Here is a 21,518-nt window from a genome sequence, read left to right on the forward strand (position 1 = left end):
CTGTTGTACAGAATCCCAATGGACCCATTCTCTTCCCATTCACTCCCACTGTACAGAATCCCAATGGGCCCATTCACTCCCGTTGTACAGAATTCCAATGGGCCCATTCCCTTCCCATTCACTCCCGTTGTACGGAATTCCAATGGGCCCATTCACTCACGTTATACGGAATCCCAATGGACCAAACTCCTTCCCGTTCACTCCTATTATACAGAATCCCAATGGACCAAATCCCTTCCCATTCACTCCTGTTGTACAGAACCCCAATGGACCCGTTCTCTTCCCATTCACTCCCACTGTACAAAATCCCAATGGACCCGTTCTCTTCCCATTCACTTCCACTGTATGGAATTCCAATGGACCAAACCCCTTCCCATTCACTCCCACTGTACAGAATCCCAATGGATCAAACCCCTTCCCATTCACTCCCACTGTACAGAATCCCAATGGGCCCATTCTCTTCCCATTCACTCCCATTGTACATAATATGCTAAATCTCTTCCTGTTCACTCCCATTGTCTAGAATTCTGTATTGCAGTCCAGCATTGAGGCAGGGCTCTCTGATCAGATTGTAGTCTCGGGTGACCAGTCGCTCCTACGGTTGACGACACTTTTTGTAGAATCCTCTGTGTGTATATATTTTTTTGTGCCTCTCGAATCGTCCCTCACCTGCGATGGCGAACTCGACAGGTACTGACCAACGGGAAGAAACCGTATCTCCCCAAACACCCTTGTGATGCAACCATTACAGAACGGGGGCTGTGCACCCCACCTCACCCCACCCCACCCCACCCCACAACACCCCACAGCACTACCCGTTGTTGCTTGTTTAACAGGACTGATAGGATCGCTAAAACGTGTGCCGACCCCAGTACCTGACATTCTCAACATTCAGCTATCGATTGTGCTGTATGTGAGAATAACGTCTCGAATGACATAGAATTTTGCAGCACAGAAACAGGCCATTCATAGAATCATAGAAAGTTACAGCACGGAAGGAGGCCATTTCGGCCCATCGTGTCCACGCCGGCCAACAAAGAGCTATCCAGCCTAATCCCACTTCCCAGCTCTTGGTCCGTAGCCCTGCAGGTTACAGCATCCCAAGTGCACATCCAAGTACTTTTTAAATGTGGTTAGGGTTCCTGCCTCTACCACCCTTTCAGGCAGTGAGTGCCAGACTCCCACAACCCTCTGGGTGAAGAAATTTACCCTCAAATCCCCTCTAAACCTTCTACCAGTTACTTTAAATCTGTGCCCCCTGGTTTTTGACCCCTCTGCTAAGGGAAATAGGTCCTTTCTATCCACTTTATCTAGGCCCCTCATAATTTTATACTCCTCAGTAAGGTCTCTCCTCAGCCTCCTCTGTTCCAAGGAAAACAGACCCAGCCTATCCAGTCTTTCCTCATAGCTAAGATTCTCTACTCCCAGTAACATCCTTGTAAATCTCTTCTGTACCCTCTCTAGTGCAATCACATCTTTCCTGTAATGTGGTGACCAGAACTGCACACAGTACTCTAGCTGAGGCCTAACTAGTGTTTTATACAGTTGAAGCGTAACCCCCCTGCTCTTGTATTCTATGCCACGGCTAATAAAGGCAAGCATTCCATATGCCTTCTTAACCACCTTATCTACCTGGCCTGCTACCTTCAGGGATCTGTGGACATGCAATCCAAGGTCCCTTTGTTCCTCTACACTACTCAGTGTCCTACCATTTAATGTGTATTCCCTTTCCTTGTTAGCCCTCCCCAAATGCATTCCCTCACACTTCTCTGGATTGAATTCCATTTGCCACTGTTCTGCCCACCTGACCAATTTATTGATATCTTCCTGCAGTCTACAGCTTCCTTCTTCAGTATCAACCACACAGCCGATTTTAGTATCATCTGCAAACTTCTTAATCATACCCCCTATATTCAAGTCTAAATCATTGATATATACCACAAAAAGCAAGGGACCTAGTACTGAGCCTTGTGGAACCCCACTGGAAACAGCCTTCCAGTCACACAAACACCCATCAACCATTACCCTCTGCTTCCTGTCTCTGAGCCAGTTTTGAATCCAACTTGACACTTTGCCCTGGATCCCATGGGCTTTTAACTTCGTGACCAGTCTGACATGTGGAACCTTATCAAAAGCCTTGCTAAAGTCCATAGCACTACCCTCATCTACCCTCCTTGTTAGCTCCTCAAAAAATTCGGCCCAACTGGTCCGTGCCAGTGTTTATGCTTCACACGAGCATTCCCCCCACCCTCTTCATCTCACCCTATCAGCATATCCTTCTATTCCTTTCTCCCTCATGTGTTTGTCTAGCTTCCCCTTAAATACATCTACACTATTTGCCTCAACCACTCCCTGTGGTAGCGAGTTCCACATTCTCACCACTCTCTGGGTAAAGAAGTTTCTCCTGAGTTCCCTATTGGATTTATTAGTGACTATCTTCTATTGATGACCTTTAATTTATCTGAGCTTTTAATGCATGTTTTTCTGTTTTTTTTCCCTCCCTGTTCACCCACACCAAGCGTCAAATGATTTAAACCCTCTTTGACAGGCGCTGTTTCTTTATTTAACTGGACCTTTCGTGCCTCTTGCATTATTTTAGGGTTGTCATGGCAAGATGACGTCACTCAGCATGTGATCGCCATGGAGATGGAAAAGGTCCCAAAACTCCGCCCCCAGCAGCACCGACTGACCACAGTGCCATCGGAGGAAGAGAGGTACAGCTCACTGATTAGAAATCACAGGCTAAAGGGGAAGGATCTGCTCTGTTCAATAAACACTAATGCACACGATTAGGAACAGTCGATATACAGGCAGCAATCGCCTCAGAATATTCATGGTCTAAATCATTTCCGGTCTGCTGTTTGCTCACGGATTTCTCAGCATTACTCCAGATCTTATTTCATAAAACCATTCTATGATTCTGTAATTAAGGAAAGCCAGCACGGATTTGTGAAAGGCAAATCATGTTCAACTAACTTGTTCCAGTTTTTTGATGAGGTAACAGAGAATGTTGATGAGGGCAATGCGGTTGACGTAGTGTACATGGATTTCCAAAAGGCGTTTGACAAAGTGCCACATAATAGGCTTGCCAGCATAGTTGAAGCCCATGGAATAAAAGGGACTGTGGCAGCATGGATACGAAATTGGCTAAGTGACAGGAAACAGAGAGTAGTGGTGAACGGTTGTTTTTCAGGCTGGAGGAAGGTATACAGTGGTGTTCCCCAGGGGTCGGTTCTAGGACCACTGCTTTTCTTGATATATATTAATGACTTGGACGTGGGTGTACAGGGCATAATTTCAAAATTTGCAGGTGACACAAAACTCGAAAGTATAGTGAACAGTGAGGAGGAGAGTGATAGACTTCAGGAAGACATGGACAGGCTGGTGAAATGGGTGGGCATGTGGCAGATGAAATTTAACACAGAAACGTGTGAAGTGATGCATTTTGGTAGAAAGAATGAGGAGAGGCAATATAAACTAAAGGGTACAATCCTGAAGGGAGTGCATGAACAGAGAGACCTGGGGGTATATGTGCACAAATCGTTGAAGGTGGCAGGGCAGGTTGAGAAAGCAATTTTAAAAAGTCTTACAGGATCCTGCGTTTATAAATAGAGGTATAGGGCTAGATTTTCCTGGAGCCGTCAGGCGGGGTTTCAGGCGTGTGGGGGGGGGGGGGAAATCCCGAATTCGGGGGTCCCGACACCATCCCGCCCAAAACCCCACCCCACGCAACTTTCACTTAGAAAGCAGTGACAGGATCGGACAAAGTTAACATGGATTTACAAATGGTAAATCGTGCTTGACTAATCTACTGGAATTTTTTGAGGATGTAACTGGTAAAATAGATAAGGGAGAATCAGTGGATGTGGTGTATTTGGACTTTCAGAAGGCTTTCGATAAGGTCCCGCATAAGAGATTAGCGTGCAAAATTAAGGCACATGGGATTGGCGGCAAGGTATTGAATAAGATAGAGAACTGGTTGGCGGATAGAAAGCAAAGAGTTGGAATAAACGGGTCGTTTTCCGAGTGGCAGGCAGTGACTAGTGGGGTACCGCAAGGATCAGTCCTAGGACCCCAGCTGTTCACAATATATATTAATGATCTGGACGAGGGAATTGGATGTAATATCTCCAAATTTGCAGACGACACAAAGCTGGGTGGGAGGGTATGCTGTGAGGAGGATGTCGTGAAACTCCAGTACGATTTGGACAGGTTGGGTGATTGGGCAGAAACATGGCAAATGCACTATAATGTGGATAAATGTGAGGTTATCCACTTTGGTGGCAAAAACAAGAAGGCAGATTATTTTTTGAATGGCAATAGATTGGGAGAAGGGGAAGTGCAAAGAGACCTGGGTGTTCTTGTGCACCAGTCGCTGAAGGTAAGCATGCAGGTGTAGCAGGCGGTTAAGAAGGCAAATGGTATGTTGGCGTTCGTAGCAAGAGGGTTCGAGTACAGGAACAAGGATGTCTTGCTGCAATTGTACAGGGCCTTGGTGAGACCGCACCTTGAGTATTGTGTGCAGTTTTGGTCGCCTTATCTGAGGAAGGACGTTCTTGCCATGGAAGGAGTGCAGCGAAGATTCACCAGGCTGATACCTGGGATGGCAGGAATGACGTATGAGGAGAGATTGTGTCGATTGGGCTTATACTCACTGGAGTTTAGAAGATTGAGAGGGGATCTCATCGAAACCTATAAAATTCTGTCAGGCGTGGACAGACTAGATGCAGGAAGGATGTTTCCGATGGCCGGGGAGTCCAGAACCAGGGGTCATTGTCTAAGAATAAGGGGTAAGCCATTTAGGACTGAGATGAGGAATTTCTTCACCCAGAGAGTGGTGAACCTGTGGAATTCTCTGCCACAGAGGGCGGTGGAGGCCAGTTCATTAAATATATTCAAGAAGGAGTTGGATATATTTCTTAAGGCTAAAGGGATCAAGGGATATGGGGAGAAGGCAGGGACAGGGTACTGAATTTGGATGATCAGCCATGATCTCATTGAATGGCGGAGCAGGCTCGAGGGGCCGAATGGCCTACTCTTGCTCCTATCTTCTATGTTTCTATGACCAGGCGGGAAGGGATTAGTGCCAATTAACTGCCTGTTAACAGGTAGTTAACAGGCAGTTTTTAGCCTAATCCCTATTTTGAGGGGTTTCGTGTGGGATTCCCGACGGCTCCAAACCACGCCAGGTAGAGCAGGCGGGCCGTCGGGTTCAAGGAGTTGGAGGGGTCGCGATGTCGGAGCTCAGGTGAGTGATGGGTGCATGAGTGCAAAGGTAAGTGTGCTTGGTGTGTCCAAAGTGTGTAAAGAACTTTTACTTACTTGTACTTACCTTAACAGCCTTTCTTCCTGTAGCCGTCGGGAGCCCATCACTCAGCTGGCACTTAAAGCTGAAAGGCTGCGATCTGTGAAAAGTGACAGCCTTCAGCTTTGAGTGCTGCTGAGATTTCTAACTGAGTCTGTGCAGAAGGACTCATGTTAGAAGTCAGACTGTCAGTGTTTGACAGCTTCAAACAGCTGTGAAACGCTGATATTTCATCTGTCAAGAACTCTTGACAGATGAAATTGCAGTCTGTGACGTCACCTGTTGCCAGGTGGCCCTTAATTGGCCTGCTGAGCCCGCTGGGCGGGCTCAACAAGGTCAATCAAGGGAAAATCGCGCGGATTGGCCGGATGTCGATGTAGGTGGGTCTAAAACCCGAAAGTTGAAGTCCCGCCTTCTTCCCGACAGGTTCGGGAAAATCGACCCCATAGAGTACAAAAGTGCAAAAATTATGATGAACCTGAATAAAACACTGGTTCGGCCCCAACTGGAGTGTTGTGTCCAATTCTGGGCACCGCACTTTAGGAAGGATGTGAAGTCCTTAGAGATGGCGCAGAAAAGATTTATGAGAGTGATTCCAGGAATGAGGGACTTCAGTTACGTGGATAGACTGGAGAAGCTGGGGTTGTTCTCCATAGAGCAGAGAAAGTTGAGAGGAGATTTGATAGAGATGTTCAAAATCATGAGGGGCCTGGACAGAGTAGATAGAGAGAAACTGTTCCCATTGGCGGAAGAATCGAGAACCAGAGGACACAGATTTAAGGTGATTGGCAGAAGAACCAAAGATGACGTGAGGAAAAACTTTTTTATGCAGCGAGGGGTTAGGATCTGAAATGCACTGCTTGAAGGGGTGGTGGAGGCAGACTCAATCACGGCTTTCAAAAGGGAATTGGATAAATACCTGAAGGAAAGGAATTTGCAGGGCGACGGGGAACGTGCGGGGGAGTGGGACTAGCTCAAGTGCTCTTGCAGAGAGCCGGCACGGGCTCGACGGGCCGCCTTCCGTGCTGTAACCATTTTAACTGCGATTCAGTGGAGCTTTATTTCCTTATTCTCCGCTAAGGGATAACATACTCCTTATTCTGTACTGTAAATGGGCACAGTGTTATCCAGAGTAAAGAAAGAAAGACTCATTGCTACAGCGCCTTTCAGCACCTCGAGATGTCCCAAAGTGCTTCACAGCCAATTAAGTACTTTTGAAATTTAGTCACTGTGGTAATCTAGGGAAACACGGCAGCCAATTTGCAGACAGCAAGGTCCAACAAACAGTGTAAAGGGAGCTTTACTCTGTATCTAACCCCGTGCTGTACCTGCCCTGGGAGTGTTTGATGGGACAGTGTAGAGGGAGCTTTACTCTGTATCTAACCCGTGCTGTACCTGCCCTTGCAGTGTTTGATGGGACAGTGTAGAGGGAGCTTTACTCTGTATCTAACCCGTGCTGTACCTGCCCTGGGAGTGTTTGATGGGACAGTGTAGAGGGAGCATTACTCTGTATCTAACCCATGCTGTACCTGCCCTGGGAGTGTTTGATGGGACAGTGCAGAGGGAGCTTTACTCTGTATCTAACCCGTGCTGTACCTGCCCTGGGAGTGTTTGATGGGACAGTGGTAGAGGGAGCTTTACTCTGTATCTAACCCGTGCTGTACCTGCCCTGGGAGTGTTTGATGGGACAGTGGTAGAGGGAGCTTTACTCTGTATCTAACCCGTGCTGTACCTGCCCTGGGAGTGTTTGATGGGACAGTGGTAGAGGGAGCTTTACTCTGTATCTAACCCGTGCTGTACCTGCCCTGGGGGTGTTTGATGGGACAGTGTAGAGGGAGCTTTACTCTATCTAACCCGTGCTGTACCTGCCCTGGGAGTGTTTGATGGGACAGTGTAGAGGGAGCTTTACTCTGTATCTAACCCGTGCTGTACCTGCCCTGGGGGTGTTTGATGGGACAGTGCAGAGGGAGCTTTACTCTGTATCTAACCCGTGCTGTCCCTGTCCTGGGAGTGTTTGCTGACACTGGGTGCCTGAAATAGAATCCCAATGCCAACGTGTCTTGACAAGCAAAGAATAAATTTTTATTAAATTATTATTGTAAACTAGCAAGACTGGGAGACTTTATGCAGAGCTGAACTTGATGCCCATCGCCAGAGAACGAACAAGACGGACTCTTCAGCCTGCAGCACCACCTAGAGGACGAGTGCTGGCTTGGCTGCTTGCACGGAATGCTGCCACTGATTCATTTTAAAGAATAAGAGCTCAAACATGCGTCTCTTTTTTTTAGGTTCCAGCGGCACCTGGGCAAAGGCCACTACCCAGGGGGTATCTCCATCTCGGTTATTGAACAGTGGCCACCCTCCCAGATCCGTCGCTACCTGCAGTTTCTTCTCTATGGCAACCAACCGGGGCTGCATTCTGCCCACAGTATTGAAGGGTCGCTCCTGGAGCCGTATCTGTTTCACAAGGTGTGGTATCTTCTGTCTTTGTTTACTATCTGTTTTCGCCTCAGGTTATTTTCCTTACCCCCACCCCCCCTTCATTAAGGGCAGTTGCCTTTGTCCGAAGTTCTGGTGAGTGGGGAGTGGAACAGGAGTAGGCCATTCAGCCCCTCGAGCCTATTGCATATAATTGCATAAAATGTACAGCACAGAAACAGGCCATTCGGCCCAACTGCTCCGTGCCGGTGTTTATGCTCCACACGAGCCTCCTCCCTCCCCTCTTCATCTCACCCCATCAACATATCCTTCTATTCCTTTCTCCCTCATGTGTTTATCCAGCTTCCCCTTAAATGCATCTCTGCTATTCGCCTCAACCACTCCCTGTGGTAGCGAGATCCACATTCTCACCACTCTCTGGGTCAAGAAGTTTCTACTGAATTCCCTTCTGGATTTATTAGTGACTGCCTTATATTTATGGCCTCTAGTTCTGGTCTCGCCTGCAAATGGGAAACATCATCTCTACGTCTACCCTATCGAACTCTTTCTTAATGTTAAAGGCCTCTATCAGGTCACCCCACAGCCTTCTCTTTTCTAGAGATCAGTGCTCTCTTAGGGAATTCAGGAGAAACTTCTTGACCCAGAGAGTGGTGAGAATGTGGAACTCGCTACCACAGGGAGTGGTTGAGGTGAATAGCAGAGATACATTTAAGGGGAAGCTAGATAAACACATGAGGGAGAAAGGAGTAGAAGGATGTGCTGATGGGGTGAGATGAAGAGGGGTGGGAGGAGGCTCGTGTGGAGCATAAAGACCGGCACGGACCAGTTGGGCCGAATGGCCTGTTTCTGTGCTGTAAAATCTATGGAGTGACGACCAATACCGGGGTTTGAACACCTGATTGACTGACTGGTTCTGCCTCACCCAGACGCCCTGTTGCCATTCTTGGTTGAGAAGACCTGGTAAGTGAACTCTTGAGAGCGAAGTAGAACTTCAGTCTCTTTTGTTCTCCCCATCTTATAGTTTGGTTATCAAGACGGTCAAGTGGAAGCGATTGCCGGCAAAACCCATCCGTTTCCAGCCGGTCCTCCTCACTCCCACCAACCCAGCGAACCGTCGCGGCTTCGGCGGCAGCTCACCGCGATGTCCGACCCTGGTTGGACTGGCCCCGGAGCACCAAGCCAGCATGAGTGGGACTGGAAGCTACCGTGGGATTTAATCGGGTCCTATTTGTTTGAACAGAGCGGGAACGTGTTCCAACCGAGGGCGGAGCAGGAGAGGAACCATCAACGGAGGGTTGACCATCACAATGACCTGGAATATCCCGCCGACTACGCCAACAGTTATGGCCTGATCTATGGGGAGATGCAGGATGCCAGTCAAAAGCACCCGAACAGGATGAAGGATTACAGTACTGGTCCCAGCGGCCCTCAGGAAGGTAAGATCAAGGTCGACGTGACCAAACTTCCTGGGATGAGATGGTTGTCCTATGAGGAGAGATTGAGTAGGTTGGGCCTTTACTCTCTGGAGTTTAGAAGAATGAGAGGTGATCTCATTGAAACGTCTAAAATTCTTGGAGGGCCTGACCGAGCAGCTTCTGATAGGTTGTTTCCTCTGGCTAGAGCATCTAGAACTAGGGGCACAGTCTCAGGATAAGGGCTCGGCCATTTAGGACTGAGATGAGGAATTTCTTCACTCAGAGGGTTTAGAATCTATGGAATTCTCTACCCCAGAGGGCTGTGGATGCTCAGTCATTGAGTATATTCAAGGCTGAGATCAATAGATTGTTGGACACTTAAGAGAATCAGGGGATATGGGGATAGGGCAGGAAAGTGGTGTTGAGGTCGAAGATCAACCATGATCTTATTGAATGGCGGAGCAGGCTCGAGGGGCCGTATGGCCTAATCCTGCTCCTAATTCTTATGTTCTTATGTAAGGAGTTTCGGAGTTGGGGTCTCTTTGCCCGCCTCTCCTCCCCGCCTTCCCTCCCCCCCACCCCAGGCCTCGTCCTCGTGCAAAAACTTTCTCATTGATCATTTTTTTTATTCATGGGATGTGGGCATTGCTGGCAAGGCCAGCATTTATTGCCCATCCCTAATTGCCCTTGAGAAGGTGGTGGTGAGCCGTCTTCTTGAACCGCTGCAGTCCGTGTGGTGAAGGTACGCCCACAGTGCTGTTAGGGAGGGAGTTGCAGGATTTTGATCCAGCGACGATGATGGGACGGCGATATATTTCCAAGTCGGAATGGTGCGTGACTTGGAGGGGAACTTGGAGGTGGTGGTATTCCCATGCGCCTGCTGCCCTTGTCCTTCTAGGTGGAAGAGGTCACGGGTTTGGGAGGTGCTGCCGAAGAAGCCTTGACGAGTTGCTGCAGTGCATCTTGTAGATGGTACACACTGCAGCCACGGTGCGCCGGTGGTGGAGGGAGTGAATGTTTAAGGTGGTGAATAGGGTGCCAATCAAGCGGGCTGCTTTGTCCTGGATGGTGTTGAGCTTCTTGAGTGTTGTTGGAGCTGCACTCATCCAGGCAAGTGGAGAGTATTCCATCACACTCCTGACTTGTGCCTTGTTGATGGTGGAAAGGCTTTGGGGAGTCAGGAGCTGAGACGCTCGCTGCAGAATACCTAGCCTCTGACCTGCTCTTGCTGGCACAGTATTTATGTGGCTGGTCCAGTTAAGTTTCTGGTCAATGGTGACCCCCCAGGATGTTGATGGTGGGGGATTTGGCGATGGTAATGCCATTGAATGTCAAGGGGAGGTGGTTAGTCTCTCGCTTGTTGGAGATAGTTATTGCCTGGCACTTGTGTGGCGCGAATGTTACTTGCCATTATCAGCCCAAGCCTGACTGTTGTCCAGGTCTTGCTGCATGCGGGCATGGACTGCTTCATTATCTGAGGAGTTGTGAATGGCGCTGAACACTGTGCAGTCATCAGCGAACATCCCCACTTCTGACCTTATGATGGAGGGAAGGTCATTGATGAAGCAGCTGAAGATGGTTGTGCCTAGGACACTGCCCTGAGGAATTCTTGCAGCGATGTCCTGGGGCTGAGATGATTGACCTTCAACAACCACAACCATCTTCCTTTGTGTTAGGTATGACTCCAGCTGTAGAGAGTTTTCCCCCTGATTCCCATTGACTTCAGTTTTACTAGGGCTCCTTAATGCCACACTCGGTCAAATGCTGCCTTGATGTCAAGGGCAGTCACTCTCATCTCACCTCTGGGATTCAGCTCTTTTGTCCATGTTTGGACCAAGGCTGTAATGAAGTCTGGAGCTGAGTGGTCCTGGCAGAACCCAAACTGAGCATCAGTGAGCAGGTTATTGGTGAGTAAGTGCCGCTTGATAGCACTGTCGATGACACCTTCCATCACTTTGCTGATGATTGAGAGTAGACTGATTGGGCGGTAATTGGCCAGATTGGATTTGTCCTGCTTTTTGTGGACAGGACATACCTGGGCAGTTTTCCACATTGTCGGATAGATGCCAGTGTTGTAGCTGTACTGGAACAGCTTGGCTTGAGGCGTGGCTAGTTCTGGAGCACAGGTCTTCAGCACGATAGCCGGGATGTTATCGAGGCCCATAGCCTTTGCTGTGTCCAGTATGCTCAGCCATTTCTTGATATCACGTGGAGTGAATCGAATTGGCTGAAGACTGGCTTCTGTGATGGTGGGGACCTCAGGAGGAGGCCAAGATGGATCATCCACTCGGCACTTCTGGCTGAAGATGGTTGCAAACACTTCAGCCTTGTCTTTTGCACTCACGTGCTGGGCTCCGCCATCATTGAGGATGGGGATATTCATGGAGCCTCCTCCTCCCATTAGTTGTTTAATGGTCCACCACCATTCACGACTGGATGTGGCAGGACTGCAGAGCTTTGATCTGATCATTGCTCCCAAATGGCTCCCCCCAACAATCGTGGATGAGGAGTCATGAAGTAAAAGAACTTGCATTGATATAACACATTTCCCAAAGCGTTTTGCAGCTAATGATGTACATTTTTGAAGTGTAGTCATTGTTATAATGTAGGAAACGCGGCAGCCAATTTGTGCACAGCAAGCTCCCACAAACAGCAATGGGATAATGACCGGATCATCTTTTTTTTTTAGTGCTACGAGGGATAAAAATTAGCCCAGGATGCAGGGGGAGAACTCCCCTGCTCTTGTTTGAAATTGTGGCCGTGGGATATTTTAACGCCCACGTGAGAGGGCAGATGGGACCTCGGTTTAATATCTCATTTGAAAGACGGCACCTCCGACAGTGCTGCGCTCCCTCAGCACTGCACTGGGAGTGCCAGCCTCGATTTTATGTTCAAGTCCTCTGGAGTGTGGACTTGAACCCACGACCTTCTGACTTGGAGGTGAACGAGCTGCCCGCTGAGCTTCGCCTGACACCCCAGTACTTGCTGACAAGATATGTCATGGTTGAAGTGATTTGTAATAGTTATGATTGGGCCTAATGAGCCCATCCCTTTCTGATAGACCAATCCCAATCTTACCTGCCATCTTCCCCTATGCCTCGATCCTTTCTATGTCCAGAAAAACAGCCATTAATACATTGCTTACTTCAATGTCGTAGACTCATAGAATCGTAGAAACTTACAGCACAGAAGGAGGCCATTCGGCCCGTCGAGCCTGTGCTGGCTCTTTGAAAGAGCAGTTGTGCAGGCGCAGCAGGCGGTTAAGAAGGCAAATGGTATGTTGGCCTTCGTAGCGAGAAGGTTCAAGTACAGGAACAAGGATGTCTTGCTGCAGTTGTACAGGGCCTTGGTGAGACCACATCTTGAGTATTGTGTGCAGTTTTGGTTGCCTTATCTGAGGAAGGATGTTCTTGCCATGGAGGGAGTGCAGCGAAGATTCACCAGACAGATACCTGGGATGGCAGGAATGACGTATGAGGAGAGATTGGGTCGATTAGGCTTATACTCACTGGAGTTTAGAAGAATGAGAGGGGATCTCATTGAAACTTATAAAATTCTGACAGGACTGGACAGACTAGATGCAGGAAGGATGTTCCCGATGGCCGGGGAGTCCAGAACCAGGGGTCACAGTCTAAGGATAAGGAGTAAGCCATTTAGGACAGAGATGAGGAGGAATTTCTTCACCCAGAGAGTGGTGAACCTGTGGAATTCTCTACCACAGAATGCAGTTGAGGCCAATTCATTAAATATATTCAAGAAGGAGTTGGATATATTTCTTAATGCTAAAGGGATCAAGGGATATGGGGAGAAGGCAGGGACAGGGTACTGAATTTGGATGATCAGCCATGATCTCATTGTATGGCGGAGCAGGCTCGAGGGGCCGAATGGCCTACTCCTGCTCCTATCTTCTATGTTTTATGTGCTCAGTCCCACATCCTCGCTTTTTGTCCATAACCCTGTGAGCTCCTCATCCTCAAGAACCCGTCCAACTCCCTTTTAATATTATTGATGGAATCAGCTTCCATCACCTTTTCAGGTCCAGCGTTCCAGATCCCCACAACTCTGAGTGTAGAAATGTCTCCTCAGCTCCCCTCGAGATCTTTTTCCAGTGATTTTGAACCTACGACCTCTGGTTATTGACCCACTCGCCAGAGGGAATAGTTTATTCTATTTATTGCCCATCGCTGGATGACCTTGAGAAGAAGAGCAGGGGGAGTTCTCCCCGGTGTCCTGGGGCCAATATTTATCCCTCAACCAACATCGCTTAAAAAAAAACCAGATTACAGGAAACTCTCTTTTAAACAGCACCTAAATATCCAGAAATCTCTCTTAACCGGCAAAATTCAGGAGTAGGTTCAGGTAAGTTTTACTATATATTAGTGGCCGTGTAACCGGGGCTCCTGGACCTGTGGCCATGCAACCGGGGTTCCTGCACCTGTGACCGCGTAACCGGGGTTCCTGCACCTGTGACCGCGTAACCGGGGTTCCTGCACCTGTGACCGTGTAACCGGGGTTCCTGCACCTGTGGCCGTGTAACCGGGGCTCCTGCACCTGTGATCGTGTAACCGGGGTTCCTGCACCTGTGGCCGTGTAACCGGGGTTCCTGCACCTGTGACCGTGTAACCGGGGTTCCTGCACCTGTGGCCGTGCAACCGGGGTTCCTGCACCTGTGACCGTGTAACCGGGACTCCTGGGTCTGTGGCCGTGCAACCGGGACTCCTGCACAAGTGCCGTGTAACCGGGGCTCCTGCACCTGTGGCCGTGTACGGGGCTCTCGTACCTTTTACTATACCTCTCTGCAATCCGGACTTTTTGATCAACCGGCACCACGCCGGTCCCGTCGGTGCCGGATAAAAAAGAGTTTCCTGTATCTGGTCATTATCACATTGCTGTTTGTGGGAGCTTGCTGTATGTAAATTTGCTGCCGTGTTTCCTACATTACAACAGTGACTATACTTCAGAAAAGTACTTCATTGGACGAAAAGCGCTTTGGGAAGTCCTGAGGTCATGATGGGCACTGTATAATGCAAGTTCTTTCTATTCGGTCTTTCTGAGTGAAGCTGTCACTGATTTAAATAAAGATATGCGTACTCCACAAATACACTCGCACTCCCTCACAGCTAAAATTAATCTCGCGTGGGCTCATTGCTTTTCCTCTAATATAAATAAATAATACCTTCCAGTAAATACGTATGTGGCTCTTTTTGTCAGCGACAGACTGGTGAAATCTGCCCGATTCGAGTCAGTCACCCAGTGGCTTTTTTGAGATGATTTATAACTGTTTTATTTTGAGAAAGAGAGAAAAAGCTTTTGAATAAATTTCATTAATCAAAGTTTGAAACCAGCTGCACCAAGCTTTGACACTTTTTGAGGCGATTGCGTTCTTGTATTCGCTCCACGCGTCACTGTATCAGATACCGTGTCGCGAGTTGGAAATTTCTACGCTCCTTTTAATGTTGGATCGCATATCACAGTCTAAGGATAAGGGGTAAGCCATTTAGGACAGAGATGAGGAGGAATTTCTTCACCCAGAGAGTGGTGAACCTGTGAAATTCTCTGCCAAAGAAGGCAGTTGAGGCCAATTCATTAAATATATTCAAGAAGGAGTTGGATATATTTCTTAAGGCTAAAGGGATCAAAGGATATGGGGAGAAAGCAGGGACAGGGCACTGAATTTGGATGATCAGCCATGATCGCATTGAATGGCGGAGCAGGCTCGAGGGGCCAAATGGCCTACTCCTGCTCCTATCTTCTATGTTTCTATATTTTAATATGTCACTAAAAGAACAATTCTGCGTCATTTCATTCTCCCCCTCGATTCTCTGTGTTTCTTTCTCTCCCCCTTTCCGCTCAATTTCTTCCCCTCCCCTCCCCTCCCGATTGTGCTGATTCTCGCTGCGGGATGGTTCCCTGGGTGTCGGCACGCCCACTGCTACCTCGCTCAAATGGCCGTTCTTCCGGTCTCGGTCAGTGCCGGCCAGCTATTCGACTGCAAGGGGCATCGCGGCCGATTCCCGAGTGCGTCTTTGCCTGATGTCGGCAACTCTGCACTTCCCCAACCGGGCGGGGGGGGGGGTCGCCAAATACCAATCATGGGTGTGGGATCTGTAGCTGATTTTTGATGTAATGTAGGAAATGGGGCAGCCGGTTTGCGCACAGCAAGCTCCCACAAACAGCGATGTGATAATGACCAGATAACCTGTTTCCGGTGTCGCTTAAGGGATTAAATATTGGGCCCCAGGACACCAGCGAGAACTCGCCAGCTCTTCTAAATAGTAGCCGCGGGATCTTTTACGTCCATTTGAGAGGGCAGATGGGGCCTCGGTTTTAAACTCTCATGCGAAAGACAACACCTCTGACAGTGCAGCACTCCCTCAACACTCAAGTCTCTGGAGTGGGACTTGAACCCACAATCTTCTGCATCAGACCCACGGCTGATACCTAAAGGGTTCAGGAGCAGAGAGACCTGGGGATGTATGCCCACAAATCTTTGAAGGTGGTAGGACTAGTTGATAATAGCTGTTTAAAAAAAAAAAGCAAAAAGGATCCTGGGCTTTATCAATAGAGGCGTAGAGTATAACAGTAAAGAAGTTATTGCTAAACCTTCATAAATCACTGGTTCAGCCACACCTGGAGTATTGTGTCCAATTCTGGGCACCACACTTTAGGAAGGATGTCTCAAGGCCTTGGAGAGGGTGCAGAGATTTACTGGAATGGTTCCAGGGATGAGGGATTACAGTTATGTGGAGAGACTGGAGAAGCTGGGGTTGTTCTCCTCCTTAGAATAGAGAAGGTTAAGGGGAGATTTAATCGAGGTGTTCCAAAACATTAAGGGTTTTGATGGAGTAAATAAGGAGAAACTGTTCCCAGTGGCAGGAGGGTCGGTAACCAGAGGACACAGATTTAAGATGATTGGCAAAAGAACCAGAGGGGAGATGAGCATTTTTTTAAAAGATTTTTACACAGCGAGTTGTGATCCGGAATGCGCTGCCTGAAAATAGTAACTTTCCGAAGGGAATTGGAATATATGCTTAAGTGGAAAAATTTGCAGGGCTGTGGGGAAAGATCAGAGGGGGGGGAGTGCTATCAAAGATGGGCCGAACGGCCTCCTTCTGTGCTGTGTGACTCATCCAAACCCATCTTGTGCAATCTGAGTTGGTCTGCGAATGTCGGAGAATGGGTAATTGTAGGAGGAGTATGCAGGCTGCGCATCCAAAGTGTCAGCCTGTGTGTGTGGGTGGGTGAGACAGTTTGCCTGGGAAATTTATAGCAGCTTTGACATCACCAGTGACGGCTGAGACGCGGGGGCCCAATTATGTGTAACACAGAAATCCAGCTGAGTGGTGAGACTTTTAGTTTTTTCTATCTTGCATAGCATTTACTGCACAAGAAATATTTCCCCCCCCCCCACCACCAGCTGTGGCCGTGGCTCAGTGGGCAGCACCCTCGCTCTCTGAGTCATGAAGGCTGTGGGTTCAAGTCCCACTCCAGAGACTTGAGCACATAAAGCTAGGCTGACACTCCCAGTGCAGTGCTGAAGGAGTGGCTGCACTGTCGGAGGTGCCGTCTTTCAGATGAGACGTTAAACCGAGGCCCCGCCTGCTCTCTCAGGTGGATGTAAAAGATCCCGTGGCACTATTTCGAAGAAGAGCAGGGGAGTTCTCCCAGTGTCCTGGGCCAATATTTATCCCTCAACCAACATCACTAAAACAGATTATCTGGTCATTATCACATTGCTGTTTGTGGGAGCTTGCTGTGCTCAAATTGCCTGCCGCGTTTCCCACAACAGTGACTCCACTTCAAAAGTACTTCATTGGCTGTAAAGCACTTTGAGACGTCCGGTGGTCATGAAATGCGCTATAGAAATGCAAATCTGTCTTTCTATCACCAACCTCGGTTTGAGGAGTTGGGTTCCAAAATTAAAAAGCAGAACCTCAAATATAATCTCTGGATTACTACCTGAGCCACACGCAAATTGGCATAGGGACAAACAGATTAGAGGGTTAAATGCGTGGCTGAAGGAGGGATATGGGAGGCAGGGGTTTTGATTCACGGGGAGCTGTTCTGTTGGGATGGTCTCCCTTTAAACCGGGCTGGATCCAGTGTCCTGGTGAATCAGATAACTAGGGCCGTAGATGGGGCTTTAAACTAAAAAAGGGATGGCGGTGGGGAGGGTTCAGGTAAAAGTCTAAAAAGGAAAATCAAGGCTGTAGAGCAGAATAGCGATTTGGGTAAAATCAAGCGGAGTATGTCTGGAAGGGACAGAGGGGGAGAAATTCGGTATCGCCCCGTTTGGGGCGCAAAGTTTAGCGCCTGGCGCTAATTATCGCCTCCGACTGCAAACTTGGTTTTTATCGCCCCTGGAGGTGATTGGAGCGCTAAATCAGGCACTACACACCTGTCTTAAGGTGCTAACACCGAGGAGCGAGGCGCTACCTCAGAGCGCTGGCGAAGCTCGTGATGTCAGTTATCAATGAAACACAGACACACTGGCGCCGGCCAGTTCTTAAAGGGGAGGGTTGATCTTGCTCTCCATCCACACCCTGCTCATTGCAGCCTTGAATCTTGGCCTGGAGAGACCTGTACATCAAATCGGCTGGAAAGAACAATGGAGAGGCCCAGGGAAAGAGCTCAGAGTGCAGCCCCCATAGTCTCTTCCAAATTGATGCAAGGAAGGTCAAATCAAAATGAACCTGCAAAGTGCTGCTCAATACCCAAAACTCCTTCACACAGCGTTGAATCTCTCCAGAAGTCTCTCTCTCTCAGAATGCGTGGTGCAGAAATGTCGCCGACAAAAAAAGGCAGGAAGCGGTCGCCTTTAAATAACGCTCCCCCAGTCCCTTCCCGACTGCAAAACGTTCCCCTCAACCTGTCATTGTTAGCAGCAGACGGAAAGGCAGGGGGCGCCACTCAATATCTGGTCCGGGGTGTTGCACGCTGGACTGGCATCACGACCTGCGGGCGCAGGGGATCGTGACGGTAGTGTTTATCTCCACCGCAAAATGTCTGGTCAATTTCGCGAGCGACGCAAACATCGCCTTGCCCGGGCGCTAGTTGCTTTGCACCCCGTTAGCGCCCTCTTAGGGCACTAACGGGAGGCGCTAATCAACCGAATTTTTCCCCCAGAGAGCTTAATAGGGCATTAGCGACTAAGGCCAGGTCAGGGAAAAATAGTAAAAGGTTCAAAATAAATTTGCTATATCTGAATGCATGAAGCATTCGCAACAGGATAAATGAATTAATGGCACAAATAGCGACAAATGGGTATGATCTAGTAGCCACTACTGAGACCTGGTTGCAGGGTGGCCAAGGTTGGGAACTAAATATTCCAGGGTACTTGACTTTTAGAAAAGATAGGCAAAATGGAAATGAGGTGGGGTAGCCCTGATAATAAAGGTTGAGATAAAGGCAGTAGTGTGAAAGGATCTTAGCCCAGAAAATCAGGATGTAGAATTAGTATGGGTGGAGCTAAAAAATAACACAGGGCAGAAAACACTGGTGGGAGTAGTTTATAGACCCCCTAACAGTAATCATAGTGTTGGACAGAGTATAAATCAGCAAATTAGAGGAGCATGTCACAAGGGTAATGCAATAAGTGTGGGGGACTTGATCGTCATATAGACTGGGCAAACCTAATTGATAAAAGTAGTTTGGAGGACGAGTTCATGGAATGCATTTGAGACAGTTTTTTTAGAACAATATGTCGAGAAGTCAAATAGGGAATAGGCTATTTAACATCTAGTGTTGTGTAACGAGACAGGGTTAATTAGTAATCTTATAGTAAAGGATCCTCTGGGGAAGAGTGATCATAATATGATAGAATTTCATATTGTTTGTGTAAGTGATGTAGTTTTTATTTGTTCATTGGATGAGAGCATCGCTGGCAAAGACAGCATTTATTGCCCATCCCTAGTTGTCTTTAAGAAGGTGTTGGTGAGCTGCCTCCTTGAACCGCTGCAGTTCATGTCGTGAAGGTACTCCCACAGTGCTGTTGGGGAGGGAGCTCCAGGATTTTGACCTAGCGACGATGAAGGAACAACGATATGTTTCCAAGTCAGGATGGTGCGTGACTTGGATGGGACTTGCAGGTGGTGGTGTTCCAAAACTAGGGTCTTAAATTTAAACAAAGCCAATTACGAGGGAATGAGGGGCAAGTTAGCTAAGGTAGATTGGGAAATTTAATTAAACGATATGACGGTAGATAAGCAATGGCGAACATTTAAAGAAATAATTCATAATTCTCAAGGAATATACATTCCCTTGAGGAATAAAAACCCCACAGGAAAAGTTGTCCAATCGTGGATAACTAGAGGAGTTAAAGATAGTATTAGATTAAAAGAAGAGACTTACAATGTTGCCTGAGGATTGGGTAGGTTTCAGAGATCAGCAAAGGATGACCAAGAAATTGATAGTGGGAGAAAATAGAATGAGATTAAACTAGCAAGAAATATAAAAACAGATGGTAAGAACTTTTACAAGTATAAGGAAGAGATTAGCTAAAGTAAATGTGGGTCCCTTAGAGGCAGACACAGGAGAAATTATAATGCGGAATAATGAAATGGTGGAGACGTTAAACAACTATTTTGTGTGTGTCTTCACAGTGGAAGACACAAAGAACATATCAGAAATAGTAAGGAACCAAGGGTTTAATGAGAGTGAAGAACTAAAAGTAATTAATATTAGTAAAGAAAAAGTACTGGAGAAATTAATGGGACTAAAAGCTGACGAATCCCCTGGACCTCGTGACCTACATCCTAGGGTTTTAAGAAGTGGCTGCAGAAATAGTGGATGCATTGGTTTTGATCTTCCAGAATTTCCTAGATTCTAGAATGGTTCCAGTGGATTGGAAGGTAGTAAATGTAAACCCTGCTATTCAAGAAAGTAGGGGGAGAGAAAATGGGGAACTATAAACCAGTTAGTCTGACATTAGTAGGGAAAATGCTAGAATCTATTATTAAGGACATGGTAACAGGGCACTTAGAGAATAATAATAGGATAGGGCAGAGTCAACACGGATTTATGAAAGGGAAATCGTGTTTGCCAAATCTATTAGTGTTGTGAGGGTGTAAATAGCGGTGTAGATAAGGGGGAACCAGTGGATGTAGTATATTTGGATTTTCAAAAGACATTCGATAAGGTGCCACACAAGAGGTTGTAACACAAGATCAGGGCCATGGGATTGGGGGTAATATACTAGCATGGATTGAGGAATGGTTAATGGACAGAAAACAGAGGTACGGGGATCCAGGGGGTAGTGCTGGAGGAGCCGCAGCCCTTGCTCTTGTCCAACAGGTTTGAGGCTCTTACTCCCTGTGAGGACGGGAACAGGGACTGCAGGGAGGATGAGCGACCTGGCCACAGCACCGTGGAACGGGGGGCCATTCAAGTGGGGGGAGTTAAAAGAAATGTTGTAGTGGTAGGGGATAGTATCGTTAGGGGGATAGATAGGGTTCTTTGCAGCCGAGAGCGAGAGTCCCGAAGGCTGTGTTGCCTGCCCGGTTCCAGGTTAAAGACATCTCCTCTGGGCTGGAGAGAAACTTGGAGGGGGAGGATCCAGTTGTCGTGGTCCATGTTGGTACCAACGACATAGATAGGACAAGGAAAGAGGTTCTGCTGAGGGAGTTTGAGCAGCTAGGGGCCAAATTAAAAAGCAGAACCACAAGGGTAATAATCTCTGGATTACTACCTGAGCTACGAGCAAATTTGGCTAGGGTAAATAAAATTAGAGAGTTAAATGCGTGGCTCAAAGACTGGTGTGGGAGAAATGGGTTTTGCTTCTTGGGACACTGGCATCAGTACTGGGACAGGAGAGAGCTGTTCCGTTGGGACAGACTTCACTTGGCCAGTGCTGGGACTAGAATCCTGGCGAATCGAATAACTAGGGCTGTAGAGAGGGCTTTAAACTAATTAGTGGGGGGGAGGTATTAAGAGAGCAAAAAATAAAAATGACAGCGGAGAAGGCAATAGAGCAAGGTAGCAGGGGAATTAAAAACCACAGCGTGTCAGGAAGGGACAGAATGTATAAAGGTAAAGTAGTAAAAGGGGTAAAAGCAGGAATAAATTGTCACAACACATATTTGAAAGTTCTTTATCTGAATGCACGCAGCATTTGTAACAAAATAGACGAGTTGACGGTACAAATAACTACACATGGTTATGACCTGGTGGCCATTACAGAAACATGGCTGCAAGATGACCATGACTGGGAACTAAACATACAGGGGTATTTGACAATTAGGAAGGACAGACAGGAAGGAAAGGGAGGTGGTGTTGCTATGTTAATCAAGGATGGAATCACTGCAATAGTCAGAAATGATATTGGGTCAAAGGATCAGGATAGTGAAACAGTTTGGGTGGAG

The 21,518-nt window shown here is 47.8% G+C and overlaps 1 protein-coding gene across 1 annotated transcript in view; it reads left to right on the top strand.

The window, feature by feature from the left end:
• The window catches only part of LOC147120628 (receptor-type tyrosine-protein phosphatase-like N), a 395,267-nt gene that overhangs the window by 121,240 nt on the left and 252,509 nt on the right, over positions 1 to 21,518 (top strand). The window contains 3 exon segments of the mRNA XM_085986775.1: positions 2,600 to 2,714; positions 7,594 to 7,774; positions 8,985 to 9,180. Coding sequence (XP_085842901.1) covers positions 2,600 to 2,714; positions 7,594 to 7,774; positions 8,985 to 9,180 — 492 coding nt within the window.

This window comes from Somniosus microcephalus, chromosome 4 (genome assembly GCF_052327205.1).
Source record: "Somniosus microcephalus isolate GS21.2 chromosome 4, FLI_Smic_1.0, whole genome shotgun sequence".
NCBI lineage: Eukaryota > Metazoa > Chordata > Chondrichthyes > Squaliformes > Somniosidae > Somniosus > Somniosus microcephalus.